The following is a 23,607-nucleotide window of genomic DNA, read 5'->3' on the forward strand; positions in this document are numbered from 1 at the left end:
AAAAAGAAGGTTGTGGAACCCTCTCTCAGACCTTTCTCTTAAGATATTTAGGATTAAAGATAGACTCATTTCCAAGAATAATGATACCCAAGATACGGCCTATTTTTAAAAAATAAATAGTATGCATGCATTTGGTTTGCTATTTCTCTTAAGACATGTATGCCTGTTTCTTAAAATGTTTGTTATATTTTTGGTTATTTTTGTTATAAAATTTATATTGCCATTACTACTGCAACGTATAACTGACTTTGTGTTGGCTAGGCACCACATGTGGAAACATTAAAGAGGAAGGAAGAACAGGGCTCCCTCACAACCAGAGGCTGGGTGGTTGACACACAGTGTTTCACTGCTTCAGTCATGGGCCAAGACAGACTCAGAAACTCTCTCAGGTTTCTCTTACAAGTCTTGGAAACTCCATCATACAGACCCTGCCTTCTAACATCCCACCACAGAGAGGAGCGAATACCTGCTCTGCACACACCTCCTTGCATTAATGTTGCCACTGCAAACTTTCCAAGTCATAAAGGATGAACAGGTGGACTGCTCAAATTCTCACATACCTCCTCATGAGCCCAACCAAAATAGAAAAGTTTACATTTCTAGTTCCCATGTACCAGTGTTCCACTGGATTTTGCTCTCATATCATCACTTCCTCATTCTGAGGCTGATTCCAAATTATGTCTGTTTTGTATTCACAGAAAAACCCCACATGGATAAATATTTCATTTTTCTGTTTACAAATAAAAAATAAAAAAAAAGAGCCAGTTCAGCTAGCTGATGGAAAGCAATTCCTCTATTCAATTCAATGAAGCAATATTGAGAGAACCAAGGTAGATATTACATCCATATGCAAACTAAAATCTATGAAGCTGAGCTTGAATTAAAGCCAGAGTGGGATAGTCTCCTAGCAAGATCAGAGTGTAGGGCTCAGGTCAGGCATCAATGTCTACATGCAGGGAGCTAAAATCCTGCCAAACCTATAAGGTTCAATGATGACTTCAGATTTGGTCTATTGACAAACCAGACAAAAGATTTGAACCTTATTAAGGGAATAATCCCCTCTCCCACTGTAAGACACAGCCCTTTCTCAAACACTTATTGACACATACACCTCAAGCAGCAGGAAACACAGGATCCAGCAGGTTCCCCAAGCCTGAAGATTTCTAACTCAGCTCTTCTACTGCACTCCCTCACAGTACACTTGAATCCACACTAACAGAGGAAAATAGTCATTGAAATACCAGAGGAGAGCCACAAACCCAGACGACTGGTTGGTGTATTTCATGATGGAGAACCTCAGTCATGAGAAAAGCCAATGCTGCTCGTTCCAGAACTATTTCTTTTATTAGATTGAATACACAGGATGTGTCTGTCTGCTCCCTCACTGCACTTAAATCTGTCCCAGCAGCTGAAAGTACATTGTCAGTATAAATTCTGTTCTTTGAGCAAACTTAGTGGCATGACTCAACTTCAGGATAAACAGGATGAAAATTTAATGAGAATATGAGGTTATTTAAATGGTCAAGTAAACTTTATATACATATAATTGGGGGGGTTCAAGAACCCTTCTACTTGAAATGCATAAGGATTAATAATCTCTTACTAAAAGGAAAAAAACCCACATAAATTATTATTCCTTAGACTAACCTGGCCACATTAGATAAAAAACAGAAAAATCATCAGGGATGAAAATGACCATTGTCTTTCTAAATACTAGCACACTGTAGAATTGAAACTGGGTCAGAAACACCAGACAATAACCTAACAAAACTAATGCTAGAAACATTTTTCAAAATGATTAGCCTCTGACACAAGTAACTACTTTACCCTTTTCATGTAATGCTTTCTGAAATTAGTTATTAGCAGATCTCAGGGTGGATTGACAGCTATGGAGATTTGTGCCCTGAATTTCTCAGGGAAAAAAAAAAGGAAGTCTGTTGGTTGGCTGGATACACAGCTGCATAACTTGCTCTTTACATTGACCTGAATTACTCTTTCATCAGCAATTTTTATTGTCCATATTTGCTTAATCTCAATTTAAAAAAATAAAAAAATTGGGTCATCTGCACAAAGTAATTACTTTTAGGAAAATGAGCATATACACATCACAAATTATGCAAATACGTTCATAAAATAGAAGACCTCATATCAACCCTAATTTTCCAGGTAAATGAATCCAAAATTACCTACTTATTGGTATCCAATTCTTTATTTCATGAACTTCCTCTCCCATCCCAAGAGTCATGTGCAGATTTTGAGTGCACAAGGCCACTCAACTCCACTATTTCAAGATGGAGTTTAATAACAACAAAATCATTGCAATGTAATTCAATATTACTCTTGAGTGATAGCCTTTGTAAGTTTTAGAGAATTAAAAAAAAAGTTAGGCTCCATTTTATCGTTTCAAGCACAACCCTAGTATAGTATTTTCAGTCAAAGAAATACATTTCTACACACCACTTACTGCAGTACCATCCCTTTTTTGAAAGGCCATTTATACCAGTAGTGACCACTTTGAAAATTCATATTGATGTTCCTATCACTTTAAAATGTATTAATGCAAAATTTCCCACCATCCTCTCATTAAAAATTAAAATATCCAGCAAAATAAACAGCCAAATAACACCATTAAAAACTGCAAACAGAGTAGACAAGTACACTTGGAAAGGCAGTAAACCTTCAAGGCTGAAACAAGTGTCAGAAACAGTAACAGCTAGTAAATAAGTGTGATCAATATAAGCAATAGAAACACAAATTAAAGTTTTTTGCCACACGAATATATGGACACATGCAGCATAATATTAATGCACATTTCTCTCCAAAGAATTTTACTGATAAAAACCCTCATCTTGAACACATGACAAAGTAACACTTACTACTGGAAAAAAAAAAATGCACAAAGCAATTCCATATGCATTTTGTAGTATCACTGTATATCAATTTCTTTTACTGAAATTACCTGTATTTAGTGCAGGCTGAAATACTAGCAGTTAATCATGTTAAAAGCATAGCAAACAAATATAAAATAAAAATTCCAGAGTACTTACCAAATTATGATTAGTTGAATTAGAATCATCTTCTGGGAATGGGATGTAAACAGCTAAGGCCACACAATTGGCAAAAATAGACAGTAGTATAAATATGTCAAATGGTCTGGAAAATCTTGTTAAGGAACTCATGTCTTATGAGTATCTACAAACTTTTAAGTCTAGTTCTCCTTTCAGCATCAACAATGGTAAAACAAGTCTTACTTTAAGACAATCTTTTGACTGATAACTCTGACAAACACTCCATCACCTCTAGTTATAGCACTATATATACCATATTATTTTCCATCACAATGATCCTTCAACGTCCTCTTCCTTTTGAGAAGACTGAAAACTATTACTCATGCTGTCACAGAGCACTTTATATTAAATTCCAAAGATGAATATAATTATCCACTCTAAAATCAACATGTGGGTCATCATAATGGGCAAAGAATAATCATGGAGCTGTTCCGTCCTCATGTACTTCTGTAGGTCTCATTAAAATATATTTGTCCAAAGGAGGAAAATCATCTGAAATATAGTTCATAGTAGGATATGAGAAAGATTCCCAGAATACCACAACTATTCTCTTGTAGGAGAGCTAGAAAGCTGTACAATTGTCATAGGAAAATTGTGAGCCCCTCCATGTCTCTGACAGTTGCATTCCTGAATCCTGGCTTTGACCAGGACACATGAAAGTTCAGGTGAGTTGAGTAGAAAACAGACTATCATGGCTGGCTTGGCAGCCACACAAAGAGAGGCTACAGACTTTCACACTGACAACAGCATGGACTGCAGCTCTGCCTTCTATACTAGAGCTGGATGATGGCAGTGGAAACCTAGAGATACCTTCTGTCTTCCAGAAAAAAATTTCTTACTTCTCTTAAAATTCATGCATATGAAGCTCATCATCGATTTTCCTTTCTCCCAAGGTATTTTACTATTCTTAATGACTAGAAACATGGAAGTACCGAGGTCAACCTATCTGTGGAAATTTGGAACATAAGTACTTTGGACCTCAGCTATGATTTTTGGCATCCTTTCCTGTATTTGATGCACAACGTCTGGATATGTTTCCGTAAGAGTCCCATAAAAGACTGGGGTAAGAGCACTAAATATATTCAAAAGCATTTTTTTGCCAGCTTAAAAAGTTCCTTGGGGAAAAGAAGAGGGGGAAAAAAAAGAGGATAAAAAAAGAAAAAAAAAGAAATCCTGCAAAGCCCAGATGTCCTATAAGATGCGTAAATTTTGTTTGTTGGCCTATTAAAAGTTTGTCACCGTGAGGGCCACCTTTATGCCTACAAAGCAGATCAACATCAACAGCTGTTATATTGTGTACAAAATAAAGTTACAACAGCATTTTCCAGGCTGGAGTGAGCAATTGATATCATCACAAGACTGACAACCTTGTTTTATGATGTGGTGCTACTGGGACAAATTCTCGCTGAGTTATTCCACTCTAGACCCACAGTAATTTCATTTACCTGACCTTAGCCAAGGAGAGGCCAATTTACTGAAATTAGTTGGACTTCTACCAGTTTAAATGAAAGAAGAAGCCATTTCACTATCTTTAATGTGCAATTGAATTTTGTACAAAGAACTGAGAAAAACCAACCCTATAAATGAGTAACAGCTCTTATTGCCAGGTTGGCTGTTCTGTTTATAGTAACAAATTGAGTTTTACTTCAGTAATCTACTGTCTTGAACAGCTGTTTCCCATTACAGGGATGTTGCCATGGCTAATAGGCTAACATTTTTCTCCTTATACCTCAGCAAAACTATTTTCTGTTTCAAACCTTTTCTTGGTAATTAAATAATATACCAAACCAACATGCTATCAGTTCTGCCAGAGAAATACAGGTATTTCCACATCACAACCAGTGAACTAAAGAAAAAGCCATCCTTCCCATCACACAGGTCATCAAGAACACAAGCCAGCATCTCTGATCTCCCATCTAGATGTACATGCTTCCAAATATATCTGGTGGTAGACATAAGTTCACAAACTTAGAAAATTAATATATTTCAGACACTTGTGTGTACTTAGAACATTTCCTTGGCTTAAGTAAAAATCTTCCCCACTTTTAGTACCAGGAAAAAACCAATCTTTTTAAAAAGATTTCTACATCTGACTCATTTGCCCTAATGGCAATACACCAAATTGCAATGTGGAAGATACAGGTTTGACATCTTTGGTCATCTCCCTAACACTGGATGGCTGAATGCATTCCTATCCATTCTTCCTTATTTGGAAAGGCAAAAAATGCAATGCAGAGATTTGCTGGACTATAATGCAAGCTTGAAAATGTTCCCCCAACTTCTCCCAGAAAAAAGGAACAGCTATGAGCTCTTCTCTGACTTTGAGCTACTGACTTCAGTAAATGATATTCTGTGTCAATATGACACAAAAGACCACCTTTCACAGCAGCTGAACCCAAATTGACTAGCACTGACATTAATGACAGTTACCCACACGTACAAGTGAAGTAACACTTAAGTTGTGATGCTCTAAGAGATCCTGTAAAACAGTCCCCTTGATACAATTACAAAATGCAAGAAAATAATTTAAAAAGCAAACTGCAACAAAGGATACTTCCATTCTACTAGACTAATGCAGGCTCTTCGTATTGGATTGTTGAGGGATAAACAGAAAAGGGCACGGGGTGGCCGACTATTGGACGTATTACCCTGTTTTTTGCTCTTGGCATATTGCTGGCGTTTTCTTTGGGACAGAGATCCTACAGGCTGGGCTGTGGTGGTACTCATGTTTTGGGCAGCCTTTGCTTGTCTAGCAGCATCGATTGCAGCTTGCCAAGATAGAACAGTTTGCTTGGATGGTGCTGAACTGTTTGACTGAATAGCTGGTCCGTCACCAGGGAGAGGAATCCTGGTGCTACTTGCATAGTTCACCTCTGTGGGACAAAAGAAAAAAAGTACTTGGTTATAATATTTTTATGCTAAAATGGGTCCTAATCCAAAATGATTGTTTTAAGACCTCAGGGCAATGTGATGCTTCCATTACATATCCAGATATATATGCATACACTTGTGCTGTGGTACATGCAATTGAACAGTAGCAAAAAAATGCTCAGGAATCAGTTTTATAACTTCAAGATTGATATAAGTGTTGAGACACAAATACTTCTCATTTTGATTCTTCCACTTGCAATGTCTTTTCCCAACTGGTTGGAAGCCTTCCTGTCCTTGTGTTTACGCAGTAAAACATACCTACCCCTTAAGATCAAGTTTGCTGTAGCGCCTTAGCATTTACTACTCTCTCAATTGATTTTGTCGAAAGAGTAGTTGTTTAAAATTCTTACGCATTGTTCAATTAAGAATAAGCAGCAAGGTAGAGGGGGAAGTCCTGTAAGCAAGTTAAATCTTGCCCTGCTTTGCATTCTCAAAGAAAAATGCGTGGATGCCTCCCACAAGCAAAGATCCAATATTGTCTGTGATAAACACTTTCATGAAGCTCTGCTGTCTTTCGCACTAGGAATCACAATCATGAACCCATTGTGAAAGGATAAGCTTTGGCTCTGTAAAAGGATGGTGTTCGGTTTTGCTTCTTCAAGAGAATTTAAAAAATAAACTGCACCTTCCAAATAACAATCGAGTCCTCTTTATGCAGATGACAGCAAAGAGGCAAAACACCACCTCCTCGCAAGGATCCTTCCTCGCGAGCTCTTTGACTAGCGCAACAGTCTACTCCTACATGCACCTGTAGGAAGGAGAGGCTCCCGAGTGCGATTCAAAACTTGATGCCTGGGTGGGGAAAAAAAAATGGAGGAACGGCACAATATACGTGCTGGGAATTCGGGCTGGCAAGAGAGATGACTGTGAAACGGATCTACCCAGGCAGGGGAGGGAAAATCGCTCCCCGTGAAGCAGCGGAGTGGCAGGCTCCAGACGGGGGGCACAGACCACGGGAGCGCCGGGAACGCGCGTGGACGCGGACGAGGCCGGCCCGGCCCCCGCTCCGGGGGCGCGGGAGCCCTAAGATGGCTCCCCGGGATGGCGGCGGGGAGTGGGGGGGTCACGGCGGGGCCCCCACGGAGCTGCCGCGGGGAGCGGCACCGGCGCGGCGAGCGCTGGCCAGCGGCGGCGCATCAACAGCTGGGTGAGACGGGGGGCAGAGCCGCCGCGGGGGCAAAGGTGGCACATCTACCTCCAACATTTTCCCAAAGCATCCCTGCTTCCCCTCCCGCCCCCTATTCCCCCCCCCCCCCCCCCCCCCCCCCCGATATAAAAGGAATGGCACAGCCATCTCCCCCGCCTTCCGCCTGCCCTTCGGGATGCCATGAAACGTGGCTCGGCGCAAATAAACCACCCACCTACCCATCTATCTATATATCCATCGTCCTTTTAAATGGATGCTTGAAAGAGAAACAAAGCCCGGGTGACTGCGTTCCTCGGGGGCAACACAAACTTGCTGCTGATTGAGGAGGGAGGAATCATTTATAAACAACAGCGGGGGCTGTGGCAGCGCCGGAGCCCGTCGGCGGAGCGGATTAGCGCCGCGGAGCCCCGCGTCTCGCCCCCGTGCGCCCCGCCGGGCAGGGGCCGAGCGCATCGCACCCGCCGCCCTGCCCTCGGCCCCCGCCGCCCTCCCGCCCGGCGCGGGGCAGCCCCCGGGAGCCGCAGCACCGGGCAGGTTCGTCCCCAGCTACACATGGATGAGGCAAACGCAGCCCCAGCCGTGTCCTCCCGCAGCTGGTATTAATGGCCCCAGGACAAGAGACAGACGCGCATAAATCCACTCGCACGTTGGTCACACGCCGAGGGCACCACCTTGTCCCGCCTTCGTCTCATCCCCTGCCCTTCCCGGTCCCTCCTCGAACACAGCCGCTCGTTCCGACCCCATCCATCCTCAACCCCTTCCCTAATCCCCCCCAATCCCCGACTCCCAAATCCCTCATAAATCCTCCCCCGCCCCCTCCCTCCTCTCAGCCCCAAGCATGCCGCTGCCCTTGGTGGGCGCCCCGGCTCTTACCTTCAGGGTGCTGCTCGGGCTGCTGCTGCTGGTGCATTTTTCTCACTTTCTCCAGCGTGTGAGAGGAAAATGAAAAAACAAAAAAGGGCAGAGACGCCCCCCAACCCCACCCCGAGCCAGGTGCGCGCTGCCCCTGCGCTACCCGCTACCCGACCCCCATGGTAGTGACTAGAGACGTGCGAGGGGCTGCTGCTGCTCCTCCTCCTCCTCCTGCCGCTGCTGCTTCGCCGCTGCCAAATCCCTCAGAGTTTGGGCCAACATGACACTCACATCCGGGTGACACGGGATCTCTCCATCCCTAGCAACCCGGCTGCTGCTGCTGCCGCCGCCGCCGGCTCCTCGGTCCCCCTCCTGCCGCTGCTGCCTTGCTCCCCGGTCCCCTCTCCTCCTGCCGCCGCCTGCTCCGCCTCGGTCCCCCTCCTCCCGCCGCCGCCCGCTCGCAGTCCCCCTCCTCCCGCCGCCGCGGGCTTTAACTCCCTCGCTGCTGCCACCGCCGCCACCTGCTGCTGCTGCGGCCGGGCGGGGGCGCGGGGCTGCTCCGATCGCCCGGAGCTCCGGCACCGCAAATAGACCCGCGCCCGCCGCCGCCTTAACCCCGTCACCGCCGCCCCGCGCCCGCCTCACCCGGTCCCGCCCGAGCCCCCGTCCTTCCCCAGCCCCCTGCCCAGGGCAGGGACAGCGGCAACGCCCGGGGCACCGACCGCAGCGGCTTTAGCATCTCCCTCTCCCCGCGTTCCGGGCACAGTGTCCCCGCTCCCGGTAGCTCAAGGCTCTCCGGTCACTCCGTCCCTGCCCGCACCCTCTGCCCTCACCGCCAGGAAAACCCCCGAGTTATCCCAACCCCGAGCTCTCCGCTGGCCTGTTGAAATGCTGTCATTCTGACTTCAAGCTAACACTGGGATCTTCAAAGTTTATCCGAATAAATAAATTGACTTTGAGAAAAATTCATTTTGGCATTACCTTCCACTGCAGAACCCTCAAACATTCATTTAGCCTTTGTCTCACTGGTGGTGAAGCTACCCCTGAAATACCGTGTACTGATACACGTGGCTGGAGGGACCGTGAGCTGTTACCACAAAGGAGAAAACTCGGGACAGCCACCTTTCCTTACGGCAAGGCAGCGTTTCAATCACTACAAAAAGTGATTAATGAAGTCCAATAAGAATTATAGGCATCAATTCTAATTCGAAACAGAACTGATTCTTCAAAATTACAGTTTGTTTTCCCTGCAATTAACATTTTCCCGCATTTTTAAGGAGTATTTAATTATTTCCTTTGAACAAGCCACAGTCAAACCCAGTGGGTTTGAACCCGTATCTTTGACCAAAAGTGGTATTTTGCCAAGAAAACGTTTCCATGAAACTATTTCTACTACACCTTTCCTCTGCCACTTCCCCATTTATGTCCCTACCCACTCTTTCATCCATTCTTCATCCACAACTATCTCCATCTAATTAATAATAAATAACATCTACAGACATTAATTAGGAGAAGAGCAATAAAACCTTAATACTGCTGATATTCTCCAGGGATCCAGTGAAGAATGCCCAGCCTCCAGCTTTGTAAGAAGCTCACTGTTAGGTAGAACCTATCCTTTTTGGCTTTACCTTTGTTAATTAAAAAAAAAAAAAACAAACCAACCTAGCAGCAAGGCTGATTTAGAGAGTAGCCTTCCACGGATACTTCTTGACCTCAGGTTCAGCGCATGCTCTTTTCTGATTTTCTGACCTGAGTGGCTCAGCTGTTGCAGGTTTGGTTGATTTGGGAAGGCACCACACCCTCTTCACAGGTGTCATTACAGCACAGGTGTTTCCAGTTTAAACAGTCTTAGCGTACTTAAGTACTTGCCTTATATGTCCAGAAATTAACTAGGACTTCTGCTCTCCACAGTCAGATATTTAGGTGTCAAAAATGTTTGGTAGATTTTCAAAAGTATCTAAATCAAGATTAGTTGCCTAACAACCATTGCAGGCAATGAAGAAGGCACCTCATGTGCTTAGCAGGAGTTAAAGCCTAACCTAAGTACCTAAGAAGTATCTTGGCAAAGCTGGACTCCAGCATTCAAATAATTATTTTTAAATGAGACTTATGAATTTAAGCACTGAGGCACTACTGAGAAATTCATATCTAATAAGGCCTGGATCTAACACAAACAAAAACATCCCCCAAAAAACAGCTGCTTCCCTTGCAAATGTTTTCATAAATTTCCTGATTTTGGCTTCAGCAATGTCTATTTTCTAACCCCCAGTCCTTATAATTTAAGTCCTATAAAAAGTCCTTAAGTCCTTATAAAAACCACGAAACAGAGAGAAAAAAATTCACAGTTGGTTCAAACTTGTAAGCATTCGGTTGTGCATATTTCAAAAGCTAACTGTTCCTTTATTGCTAGATAAAATTACCTACTTTATTTTCAAAATCAAAATTAGAGTTTAAAAGGAAATGCAAGTCCGTTTAGAAAGCTTTGAGAAAGTTTTAAGGAACACTGATAGTCTTCAGTTACCAAAGTGCTAATGATTGAAGCCATCAATTCCTCTCTGAACAGCTGTTTTCCCTTCTTCTAGAAACTGCTGTCCAGTGGTTTCCCTAAGATTGCTTCACTTTTCTGTCACTTTTTTTCATATTGGTTACTCATTCCTGAATGAAATGACCAGCATTCTGTGGGTGTTTTAGAATATGTCCCAGCTACTGTAACAAGTGATGACATTTTGAATGGAAACAACCATTGTTCAGAGAAGAAAGAAATACAGATGTTCCCATCTGTCGTACCTCCGTGCCACACCATATTCATTGTACTTCATTTATAGGTTACAGAATGGTAGAGCAGGGAGTAGATACATTCAATATTATAATACATTTATTGCAGATTTCCAACTAAATTACCATCATTCCCCTCTTGATAACATTTACTGCTTCTCAGGGATTTATTCTCTGTAAGGGAAAGAGGCAGATGAAGAAACTGCCTCTTGTGGACATCATAGAAGCAGAGCCCGTTAAGAATTTCTGAGTGCTGTGCAGAAGGATAAACCTGCTTAACCAAAACCTCAGCCACTAAGAACTCGTGGAGTGGAGCACAGCAACACTGTGCAGCAGATCATTGCAGGACACAAAAACAAATCCAGTTGCAATGCATGTGGGAGGAACTTACGTAACAAATACGTAATTTTATGAAAAAGGGGAAGCTCCAGAAGTAGCCTCATCTTTAACAAGGCAGGGACTCTCACTCATGCGAGTTAATCCATTATTAATTCTAATAGTCCAGATGAACTTATTACTATGCTAATATATACTAAACTGACACTAAACTATTACTATCCTTATTCATGGGAGGAATATTTTAAGGAAACATGGCTATGTTGCAAACAAGGACTTGAAGGATTAATTCTTGTCCATGCTATGCATTTCCTTTTCATTTTGTATATATTTTCAGGTGCATTCTCTCTTTTTGCCTAAAGACTTATATTTTCATTCTTCTCATCTAAAGTATGATTGAGCTACAGAGTTTGAAGAACTAATTCAAATTTTTATCTAAAGAAGACCGTGATGAAATTTAAATCTGTCCATATATTGTTTATGTCAGATCAGTGAATATCACATTTCTGATGTCACTATGAGTAAGGGTGACTCTTTAAAGAACTGAAAATAGCACATTGTTATTGTGGATATAGTTTATACAGACAAATATAAAAAGTGCATACTTCTGAAAACCCATTAACTTGGATCTCAAAAGTAGATAAAAATGTGCATAAATGGATTTTAAAATACATTAGTCCACTGAGGATAAAAATTGTGAGAGGGAGGCTTAATTGTCCATGTTACTGACCTTATCCACAGTTGAGATTTAATAGGTAAAAGAACTTTCAAGAAGATATAACACTGAATTTTCAGATGTCCTCTGCAAGAATAGTCTTTTACGGTTTTGCATCATTGGTTTCTAATTTGCATGAGCAAAGTATCCTGATACTAAGCATAATTTTGATTTTCTTCTCTCCTATTTAGCGCTTGAAAAAAAAATTCCAGATACAAGAAACCTACCACACTGAGGTCTTGCCATGTAATCATTTGCATATAAGCTCACCAAAAATACAAATTTTTGAAAGCTGAATGTAAATGTAGTAACACTACCTCAGTCTAGCTGGAGATTTAGCTCTACATTTTGTGGAAAAAATATCATTGTGAAAACCTGTACAAAGACAGGGAGAGTGAGAGGGAGTGAGGGAGAAGGAGAGAAAGAAGGAGGGAAGGCAGCAGGGTGCACAGACAACGCTCTTTTCATTTGATTGGTTGATCTGAAGCTTCAAGTGTTTCTCAGATTGCTGTGGATTAAAGAAATGGGTGATGCTCTCCAGTATTGCTTACCAACTCAACAAAAGTCCCATTTAGTTTTTCCATACTCTCTGCAGAACTTTATAGAATGGTACTCAGATAGCAAGGAACAACTGCAAACATGATTTTGAATTAAATATTTTCTTTTATATGCCTGCAACTATATTTTTCATTCTCTATATGCAAGTATAAACAGTGTAATCTGCTCTGAACACAATAAAAATCTGTCGAATTTAAAAACCAGTTGGACTTTTTCAAAACAAATTACTAAGAATGTAATGAAATGTGTTTTCCTGACTAATTAGATTTTTTGGCTTTGTGTGGCTTCAATTAGGATGCTATTACTCAGCAACACAGTTTATATTCTTCCAGCAGTTCCCTCTTCTAGCTGCAGTTCTTCACTATTTTCAGTGTTTACCATATCTTTTCACTAACTTGCTTTGACTGAAAATACAGCTAATCAAAAGTTGCTGGATATTCTGTTGTTCTTTATCTCAAAGCTTCATTTGCTAGTAGTCAAAAATCAAGAAATCATCTTCTCCTTGTTCCCCTCTGATCTACAGTCGTGGATTGTCTTCCCATTTTTCTCCAGGGATCCCCTGTTATTAATAAATACTTTCCACTCCATGTGTTATCCACCTTCCAGAGCTCTCGCATGCCTGCGCCAGTCCTGCTCCTCTGGGGCCCAAGTGATTTGGCTTTGGTGGGCACCAGACTGGGTTTCCAGCCAGAAATTATTTCCAGCTCTATTACTGTGCTAGCAAGGTGAATTGAAGCAGTGACAGCAGGACTACATCACCTTAAATTTAGAGTATCCATATTTAGGATAGAAAATATTTAAACTGTTGACTGCAGGAACACATTTCAAACTGTCATTTAAGTAGATTCAAAATTTTCTCTCAAGAGTTTCATCTCTATTTTTAGTGCTTGGTAGAATGATGATTTCACAGATGGGCAACATAGCCAGCTACCAAAAAAATTCCACTACACATAATTGTGCTTGAAAATGTCACAGCAAAATGGATGCATGACTCACAGTATCAGCACATGTGCCTCATGCAAACAAATAACTTTTATAAATACAAGCCACACTCCAGATTTTTTTCAGAATGTTCTGCTGGTGGCTTGTGATGGAGTTTCAAAACCCCGCACCGGAGGCTGGAAGACTACTAAAAACTGCACAGACTTTAGACAAGCAAACACATTCGTGTGGGGGCTCTCCCCCGGCGCCTGCAGGAGACAACAGCCAGGCAGCTGCAGCCCTCGGCGGGGCCGTGGGAGGCTCCGGCAGCGGGGGCGGCCGGTCCGACAGCCCCAAGTGGGAATTCCAGCCCCGGCAGCTTCTCCCACCGCTCCCCGTGGGAGCTGCCCCGGGCGCTGCCCAAGCGCTGCTGCCGAGTGGAGCCCAGCCCAAAGGAAAACACGCTTTAGGGCAGAGTGCTGCTCTTCCTACAGAAGCCCTCTGATTTCTCCTATGAAAGCCCAAATGATCCCTTTCAAATGTAAACTTGCTTTGCGCTTTTAAACCAATTCTATCTGCTGCGCTATCTGGAAGTCTTTTTGCCAGAACAAGTAAAATTTATTAGCTCTGTATGAAATATTAACAAACTGACAGAGATATTAAGGAATATGTAAAAATTCGTGTGTTTTAACATTTAGCAGAACACAGTGAAATCAAATTCTCAGGTTACTAATCAAATTGTTCAGTTACTAAACATGGCACATTACTTGGGCTTCAAAAAATATTTCTCTCTTGGCAGATAGAGAAAACTTGAATTTAGCTCAATTCTCTGCAGAACCTTTCCCAAACAGATTTTAAACACTACTTTGAGGGACATTCCTTATCATAAGAAGAGTACAGCTGCACGGTTGAGCACACTGAGGTCAAGAAATGTCCTACTTCATTCTGGGGCTGTATCATGACACAGTTTCACATGATCCATTCTGCTTTTGCAGGAATACGCCGTGTGCGAGACAGCCGGCACTTACAGCCAGAAATGGAAGGCAAATATTCATATTTATCTTTTCAAACCATTAATTAATTTATGTATTCAGCAATGGAATACGGCACAAAATGTATTCCAAACTTGCTTTGTTGAAGGCAATTTTCTACTGCAGCAAAAGCACACGGGATTTGCCCATACCTGTTTCACAATGAGCAGGTCTAGAAATAGGCACAAACTAGTTTTAAAGTAGGAATTAACAACAACTGTAAGAAGAAAGCTTTCTCCCTGTGCAAAGTGGTACCTACTGGGGAAAACTCAGTCACGTCTCTTTGTCGGCATTGGCACCCCACACTGAAATAGGAACCACAGATAATGAGATCACAGGCCTATAGAATGAGAGGAGAGACACAATAACTGCATTAGAGAATAGGAGAAACAAATATACAATGCTACTGAAGAGGAACACAAGTCCAGATTTTAGATCTGGAGCAAGTGTTTAAGATCATTTTTCTTTAAAATCTGGCATTCTTACAAATAGATCCAATGCGCTGCATTACTCACAGGAGTAAAAGACTGCAGTTCAATAATTTAGGAAGTGTGGTATAATCTCAATACTAAATGATTTGACAGTAATTTTTCAAGTGCCTCACCAGGTAGAACAGAGACTGTAATGTAAAAGTCCCATCTTTGGCTTTAACATTAACATCTTGAATAAATGATCAGTCTTTGTTTTTATGAGTATCTAAATACATGTATGAGTTACATATTACTCAAAAATTCCTTTCCCTGTCTCTCCAAATGCTGTAGGATGTCCAGATTTCTATCCTACCAAGTTTTCCTCCTGGCTTTATGGTGACATTCAACAAAACACAGGACCATGTTAGGTCAAACCTCTGACAACAATGCTTTCACTGGAGTTCAAAAAGCTTGAAAGGACAAAAGCATAAATAAGGAAGCAAAGCAAATATGCTTTCCTATCATAAGACTTTACTGTGTAGCTCTTGACAACACAAAGACCATCTTAATAGACTAGGGAAACAAATCCCTATAGAAAAGCACTGAGGGATCACGTTAGTAGTAGACAAGGCAACAGAGGAGCTTTCAATCAGTAATAGAGTAGATGCAAATAACAAAATTCCTTTAGCACACTACAGACTCTCTCTTTATGTGTTTCAGTTAGCAGGTGCAATTACCAAAAGGGGCTTCTGAAATACGCTTTCTTACTTAGAGGTTTTGGGGATTTTTCTGTCATCAGAGACATCACTGCCCAAGCACATCAAATGAGGATGTGCTGTGATGTGTTTAATTCAATGGAAGTATTCCAGGTTTGCATCGTATTAATATTTCTAAAACAACCAACAAATTCTGTCACACTTTTGCTTTCTTCTGCATGCCCTTGAAGCTAATTGAAAATCAGTGAGTGCAGCCAAATCTCAATATTTTATAATCACCTGCCTCACACAGTTGGCTTGTTGATGCAGTTCACTTACAGCTTTGAACTTATGTGTAAAGCTCCTTTCAATGACTGTGGAACTGGTGTCTCAAAGTAGGGTGCCACTTCCCAGGGAAGGGGGTGTATCCCACTGTGGATATCGGCTTGAGACAGCTGACAGACCTGTCAACACGCTCTGCAATTTCAAACACAACAGAGCACTCTTATGCATGCAAAATAAAACTTAGGATCAGGTGGATTATGTCTTGGGGCTTTTCCAGTTTGTTATTGTAGAGAATTCTCCAAGCATTTCTCTGTGCAGGAACCTAGCTGGGAAAACACTGGACACTAATATCTTCAGTCATTTAATATGCATGTTGCTTGTTTTTTTTTTTCCCCCGTGGTCTTTATTTCCTGTCAAATAAAGGGATTATTCCTGAAAATGACTCTCACTAGATTCAGTAAGATTTTTATCCATTTCTACGTCTGAAAGGTTTGCATCATCAAATAAGAAACTAGAGATTATGGCTATGAAAATATGTGAATAAAAGCAAAAGGACAGATGCCGAATCCATAAAAATTACTAAGGCATAATCTGTGTTTGCTGTTCCATATAAATACACAGTTTAAAAAAAAAAAAAACAACAAAAACCAACACAAACACAAATAAAACCAACATAGAGTAAAATCTCAAAATTTATTTTCAGCTTCTAGCCCATTTAGTAGATGAGGGGTTTTTGTTTTGTTCTCTACAAAGGCAAGTCACTGAGCTTATTTATGGGCATATTTTAATTCTTTAAAGATACAGACTGCTTCCTCTTGTCTCATACTGAATTTAGAAAATTGTAAACAAACCAAATGGTGAATTTCACTTAAAGATTCAATTTAGATAAGTTGATTTAGGTTTAAGGGCTCTGCAAAGCTGTAGCACATTTTGACCTACTTTGTGTACAAAACAGTGGGTCAAACAACACTTGATGACAGTGAAATAATTTTAGCATTTTTAGCCCCTTGAGAGCTAATATGGCTAATATAGTACCTAGCAATATAAGCCACACGTGTGTGCCCTACGCATACAGAATCCCATTCTGAAGTCACACAGTGTGGGCAGGTTACAGCTGTACTTTGTATCTTACAGAGTCTTTCATAAATTATGGCACAAATATATTTTAAAATTCAAGGTATAAACAAAGTTGAAAGAGAAAAACACATTTATTTTAAAAATTCTAGGAAAGACTTTGTCTCAAGCATCACTATTTTTGAAATTTTTCTGTCTCAGAGGAACTTCAGAACTGCTTTAGCCCTCAGTACACTGTGTTCTCAATGGAAATACAAATGATTGTGACCTTTGCCAAGGAGATCCCTGGCTAACAATACAGTTTCTTAGCATCTTGCAGTCAGGCACACACTCCAAGGTAAATAAAAGCATGTCAGATATTAGACCAGCCCCTAGATGTAGTCCTGGATTGCCAGAATGTGAAGACCCCTGCAAAGTACCTCTTTCCATCTGTGCCATGTCTCCACAGAGCAGCTCTAATTGAAGAACAAACTGTAGTTGAAAGTTTTCTTTCAGAGTGGAAAGGAGAAAAAAGAGCTCAAAAATATTTCAGGCAGTTTTGACAACAACAAGGGAAAAAAGCAAAAAAGAGGACTGCAGACCTTATACTGCTTTCAGTACCTAGCACAAGAAAAGGTGGCTAATGCTGCCTTGCCCCTGCCCATATTCCTGAACTGGGGATCTCACCTGGGAACACTCAGCGGGAGGGATTGAGGAACACACAGCTCACATCCACCCACACATGGACACTCACTCCAGTTAGGGAGTAGCTGATTAAAATGAGGCATTAAACTGTGGCAGCGAGGCATGGTGCTGCTATGCCTGGGAGGGAGAGCTTCAGAACTCTGGAGAGAGCAAATGGAACAGGGACTTCAAAAAAGGCTGGTTGTGAACATATTTTTTAGAATAATAAACTGTTCAACTACTTAGAAAACATGGGGGACAAAGCTGTACAAAATCAGACAAGAAAGCTTCTTCATTAGGTTGAATTTTTGTCAAAAGTCTGCCCTGTAAACCCAAGTGAAACATTCTTTTTCTCCATCCTTCAAATATAATTTTGTTTTCAGATACAATATGGCAATGTTATAACTTCATCAGAAACACGAGTTAAATTATATGCAAATACAAAAGTTGGGGTTGGAGTGTGTGCATAGAAAATGGATTTGATCTCGCCTCTGATGGAGAGGTGCCCACTATAAAACCAGATGCCACATTTCATAGTGCATTAGCTGACACACTCTGCAGAAGGAGGGGCTTTGGCTTCCTAGAAATGCAGCACATAATCTGAAAAACGCTGCAGTTTATTTTTTACCTCCACAGATTTACCTTTTGGCAAGCAGAATCTGTATCTTTTCAGTCTGTGCCTGTTGCATCACCAAGCACCACCTTCTCTGCTGTGCAAATGAGCCAGCAATGCAGCAGTGGCCTGGGGGCAAAGGCTGACTCAGAACCACTGAAGCCAAACATCAATGCTTCCCCGAAATAGGCAGACACTTCAATATCATTGACTTCCATGAGATCTGGTATTTCTTTCAATCCAGCCATATCCAGTGCTAAATAATGGACAAACCAGGAGCTGGGGCAAGGAAGGGAGGGCAAGGGATTGCAAGAGCATGAGAAAGATCAGCTATTCTAGGCATAAAAGAAGGATAAGACTGATGTGGATGACTAAGAATGTCAAAAGATTTCTTGAGGAAAAATAGAGGGTATATGACATACATAAGAACATGAAATCTGAAGAGGATTAAGAGAATTATGAACTGGAACTGAAGGGATGCAAAAAAACCCCAAACCCAACAACAGCACTGTGTAAGGCTCCCAGAATTGACAAAGCGATCTCAAAAGACTTAAGTGATGTGAGGATCAACAGGGAAACAGCTCCTGAGCTGTTAACAGAACCTGTGCACGGCAGGAGTTAACAAAACAATAACATAAAGCAAGAAATGTAAATGCCCACTTCTATTCAATAGAGAAGTTCAATGCCACGAAAGAGAATGCAGCTTGCAGAGGAGGACACTGTATAAATAAGATTTGTAGAAGAATTAAATAACCTTTGTGCCATCTAGAATAACCAGTAATACAAGGAAGCTGTGAGGATAGATTATATGCTTAAAATGTCAAACAGTGACCCTTTAACGGTGATTTTGCAGAAAGAACTCAGGGTGAACACAAAAAGTAAGTGAATGTTACTCCAGCCTTCAGAAACAGAATTTGAAAGAGCTGGGAAAGCAGAGATGACTCATTATAACCTGAGTGGCCAGTGATCCTACTGATATTAAAGCAGGAGATCCATAACCAGGTATGGCATCAGGAGAAATAAAAAGCGTTCCATAGCAATCCACAATGGGACAACCTTTGCAAATACAGGACGTTTCAAATTTCATTCCCCAACTTTACTTTGAAGTGAAGTCAATCTGAGACAACAGTTTGCAATCTTCCCCTGATTTCTGTCTTTTTTCCACAGATAACCAGTGGCTCACTACTTAGGCAGAACCAAACCAGAGCAGCATTACCCATAGCTTCAGTGGGAATCTTACTAAAATCTGACAGCAGATCTGAAAGGATGGGTACTTCAGGATCTGTCACAAGCCCTATTTCAGCACCATAAAATAACCCCAAAGCTGACAGTTCTTCACAACAGGGTAGTTATCTTATACTCTACTAGCTTTTTGTATGAAAGGTCAGCAGGCCCATCCTGCATCAGATCACTGGCCTTAGATTTAGCAGCATGAAGGAAGGAATTCACTGACCCTCTTAGATTCACAAGATATCAGACAAAATTGAAGAATGTAAAGGGTTTTTTGTAACTTAAAGTTAGTTTAATTAAACCCTTTGTATCAGGTAAGTAATGTAGTCAACCAGAGAAAAAGAGGAGCTAGTGCCTCCCTGGCTTCTCCACACCTGAGCATGAAGTAACACTGTGTAGCTTCTTTTATTAACTGACACATTATCTGCTGTGAAGAGGTTGTTGAAGTAATGTCTGAAGCCTAAGAACTTCCAAGAAAAGGCTGCAAAATACATTTTATCCAACCATTCTCTTCATCAGATTCAGAATACTTCTGCCCAGATTTTTCACACTAAATAAACTCACCACTATGCAACCTGCATTTCTTTTTCTCTACACATACCCCATTTTCTGAGTGCACATTCAAACAACCTTGTAGTTTTGCTCCCTTATGTCATTGAATGCTGCCTGATATAAATGTCTGGACATGCTGCTTACCTCCTTCCTGACCTTCCCCTAAGAGCCTCCCCTCGCCCATGTTTCAGGCTGTGCTGAAGCTACTACGGATGCTCGATTTGATGACATTACATCAAAGAGATCCATGCCAAAACTCCTTGGCCACCAGCATCACTGCTGAGGTCAGCATAGCTGGAAGAACAGGGCTAGTTAGCTAATTGCTTTACAGAGCAATCATGGGCAGTGCAGAGCTTGGAGCCAAGTGTTTTGCTGGGGCAAGCAGGCAAAATGCCATTGAAGGCACCTATTCCCTGGGCCAAAATTCCCCCCAGCAATGACAGCCAGCACAGAGGTTTCTGTATGTGCTTATGAAACCAAGGAATAAGGTTTCTGTTGGTTTGCATCCCATATAAGCACAGCAGTAATTGTCTGGTTTAATTACAATCAGTCTGATGATTTGTGGGCACCCCTAAACAGTAGCTTTCATCACTTTGTGTTGATTTTATCAGCATCAGGAAAGGCTATATATTTAGGATAAAATCAAGGAATTACTGAAACCAGAGGGAGCTCTGCTGCTAATTTCAATAGTGTTTGGACTTTCTGCTGCAGGAACTATTCCAGCAGTGCAATGAAGATTAAATGAAAGACAACTGATGGATGTTAGGTAGCAACTCAGTGACAGTGCAGTGAACATGCAGGTGGAATTCAGATTCATATTTTTAATAGTCTTATTTATATCAAAGAACTCGTTCCACAAGATTTTTCATGACAGATTCTACACACTATAAAATACAGCTTGATCCTATGGTTTTCAATAGAACTACTACTACAAGTAATTGTAAATACAATAAACCATGTCAAAATTTATTATCTAATGAGATTTAAATGGAAGATTTTAATATTGAATAGTTTTTCATGGAAAATGAGAAAGAAAAAGTTAAATACCTCTATGATAGATTAAAAGTGAAAAATTATGTGATGCTACTGAAGTAACTTACAGTAATTTAAAGGCATTAAAATGGGCATGCAAGTAGAATCAAATTTGTAAAGATAAACCACCAAATCTTCAGCAAAGCACACTGTGTTGAATAAAGTAATACTTTTTATTGGAGAAACAGTGTTCTAATCATGGTACTTCTGCAACGAAGTTGCAGCCATGAGAAACATTAGTGCTTAGTTTTAATCATCACTTACTATCTAGCATGGGATGTAAAGTATTAAAGTAGTAACTCTCTGGAAGTCCACAGAGAAATCTAAGACATAGCATATTCATTTTATAAAGTCTCCTAAGTAAGGTTTTTCCTTTTTCTTTTTTAATAGCATAAAGACTTTACTCACGATAAAGACTATCTCACCCTGCTGATATATTTAATCAAAGCACTACTAAAATTAACATCTGATTTTTTTTTTTTTTTTTGCATCTGCAACAAAGAATGAATGTGGCAACTTCACAAAAGTCCTCAATAGCCTTTTACTTCTTTTATATTTAAAAATGCAATGCAGTACTTTGATAAATCAGAATGCTCTCTTGAAGGACCTTCTGAATTCATAATTAATCCATGATGGTTTTGAGTTCTCATGAGCACTAATTTGCTTTTGCAAATTACTTAATAACTAGCAAGATGTTTTAACTTGTTTTAACTTGTTGTCATTTGACCTCTAAATAAACCAATATAAACCTTTATGCAATAATACAACGTATCACCCCAACTTGAACTCCTGTGTGCAGGAATTCCAGTGCTGCAAAATCATCCTGGGCTTACTGACTGCTGGATTAAGCAGTTCAAGAGAATAAGTATTCAAATTCTAACTGCACACAACTTAAGTCTTACTCAAAAACAAATCATATTTTAAGTGGTTCTCTATTGCTACAGGTTTCTCTTTTTAGATGTAAAGCTCAATTATAGAGAAAAACATTTTACATCTCAATTACACATGCTTGTGGTTTCATGATGTGAACAATACAGTATCAGATATTATTTTTAAATTTTCCAAGGACAGACTCCCAGCTCAGAAGGAGAATTCAACATTAAAAGAGAAACATTTTAGAGAAAAAAACAGAGAACATTTTAGAGAAAAAAAAAAGCTAGATTGTGCCAAAGAGTGTAAATGGAAGGACCAAGGTAATTTTATGTCTGTCAGCCTGACAGCAATCCTGGGCAAAATAATAAAAAAGGCAACACTGGAGTTTTTAAGTAACACTAAAGAAGGCAACATGATTTATACAAGTTGGCATAGAGCAATGGAAAATAAATCTTTCAGACCACCTTGCCAGCATTTTCCCTTTGAGACTAAGAGGTGTCTTGGTAAAATAACTTCATTAATGTATTATATTTAGATTTCTCTCTGGTATTTGACACCTCCTTTTGGTAACTAAAGCAGGATGATATCAGTGTGGCATACAATGGATTAAACATTGTCTGAAGTCCCTCATGAAGAAAGTGAAAACTGTGGGCCTGCAAAGGACTTTGCATCACTGACTATTTTCGTAAAAGCTCAGTTCTCTCACTCATAGCCATTGGACATACTACAATGACTCATTCATAAAATTACAGAGTTCAAAATAGACAGTCACAATAGTGTCTCACAAGTTTAAAATCTCTACTTCATATAATCTCATGTAGAATCACTGTTAAGTGAAGATCATTCTTTCAACATCTTTCCAAGGCACAAATTAATGGTTCATGTATCAAGTATCACACATTCAAATGCCATTGCTGAAGGCAGAAAAGACTATCTGTGGGCTGTGCTGTTCTCTAAAAAACAGGTAGGATCGTGCTGTTTTCTAAAAAAACCTGAAGTTTCTTCTTTAAGGTGAAGCTGTATTGGTTTGTACTCTGAGTTTCAGAAATTAAATAACCACAGTAACACTATGAATAAAGAAGGAAAATGAGAAAAAAAAATCATTGTAGATAATGCAGTAAGTCTGACAAATGTATAGGCCTTCATTTGCATTATATTAATGCATCAGTATCTCAACAGAAACCTTATATTTCATTATAAGTAGATATATTTATCTTCTAGAAAGCACAATTCCTAGATCTTGTAAGATTTTATGGAAAGTATTCAAAAACATCTTGGGAAAAAAAGGAGGTCAGTTCTTGAAGAGACCTTCTCTGTTCCTCTTTAATGTCTACATTAAACCATTTCAGCTAAGCAATCAAATATTTGTCTCAGCCTGTGGAACTCTGGTATAATAACTGATATCCACTGCAAAAGCCAAGCACATGAGGCCACATAAGAAACTATCTGAAGTAATTTCCACACGTGTGACCCCAGGAAGGACAGGGCTCGGACAGACAGCATTTCACTCAGCTAAGCCAGGAGGAAGGAGAAGAGCTACAAGGCATCAGAGGCAAGAAGCAAAAGAATTATGAGCATTAGTACAAGTAAACCCAGCTGCAAATGACAAAGTGTGTCTGTGTGCTCTGCTAGGTTAAAGCACATTTACGTTTGTGAGAAGATAATAAGAGCTTTGCTGGGAGAAGGTATTTCTCTTGCTGAATTGCCTTTGTTGAAGAGGTTTCCATCTAGAAGGCACAGACCTCCAGAGTGCTCAGCTGGGAGAGTTTTCCTTCCTAATAGCAGCCTGCTACAAAATCCTTTTGACCTTGGTAGGTTTGCAGGTTTTGTACTTTATTCATGCATG

The 23,607-nt window shown here is 40.6% G+C and overlaps 1 protein-coding gene across 16 annotated transcripts in view; it reads right to left on the bottom strand.

Moving 5' to 3' along the window:
• CACNA1D (calcium voltage-gated channel subunit alpha1 D) overlaps positions 1 to 8,383 on the bottom strand; it is a 172,003-nt gene extending 163,620 nt beyond the window's left edge. For 10 of the 16 annotated variants that reach the window (XM_048315157.1, XM_048315154.1, XM_048315160.1 and 7 more), the window contains exons 1-3: positions 8,020 to 8,382; positions 5,623 to 5,941; positions 3,048 to 3,153 (exon numbers count right to left, since the gene is read on the bottom strand). In XM_048315157.1, coding sequence (XP_048171114.1) covers positions 3,048 to 3,153; positions 5,623 to 5,941; positions 8,020 to 8,056 — 462 coding nt within the window. In that variant the 5' untranslated portion in view covers positions 8,057 to 8,382. Of the gene's footprint in view, positions 1 to 3,047; positions 3,154 to 5,622; positions 5,942 to 8,019 lie in introns of all 16 variants that reach the window. The other 6 variants (XM_048315149.1, XM_048315152.1, XM_048315146.1 and 3 more) reach the window with 1 other exon arrangement.
• Positions 8,384 to 23,607: the final 15,224 nt, after the last annotated feature.

Source organism: Corvus hawaiiensis, chromosome 11 (genome assembly GCF_020740725.1).
Source record: "Corvus hawaiiensis isolate bCorHaw1 chromosome 11, bCorHaw1.pri.cur, whole genome shotgun sequence".
Lineage (NCBI taxonomy): Eukaryota > Metazoa > Chordata > Aves > Passeriformes > Corvidae > Corvus > Corvus hawaiiensis.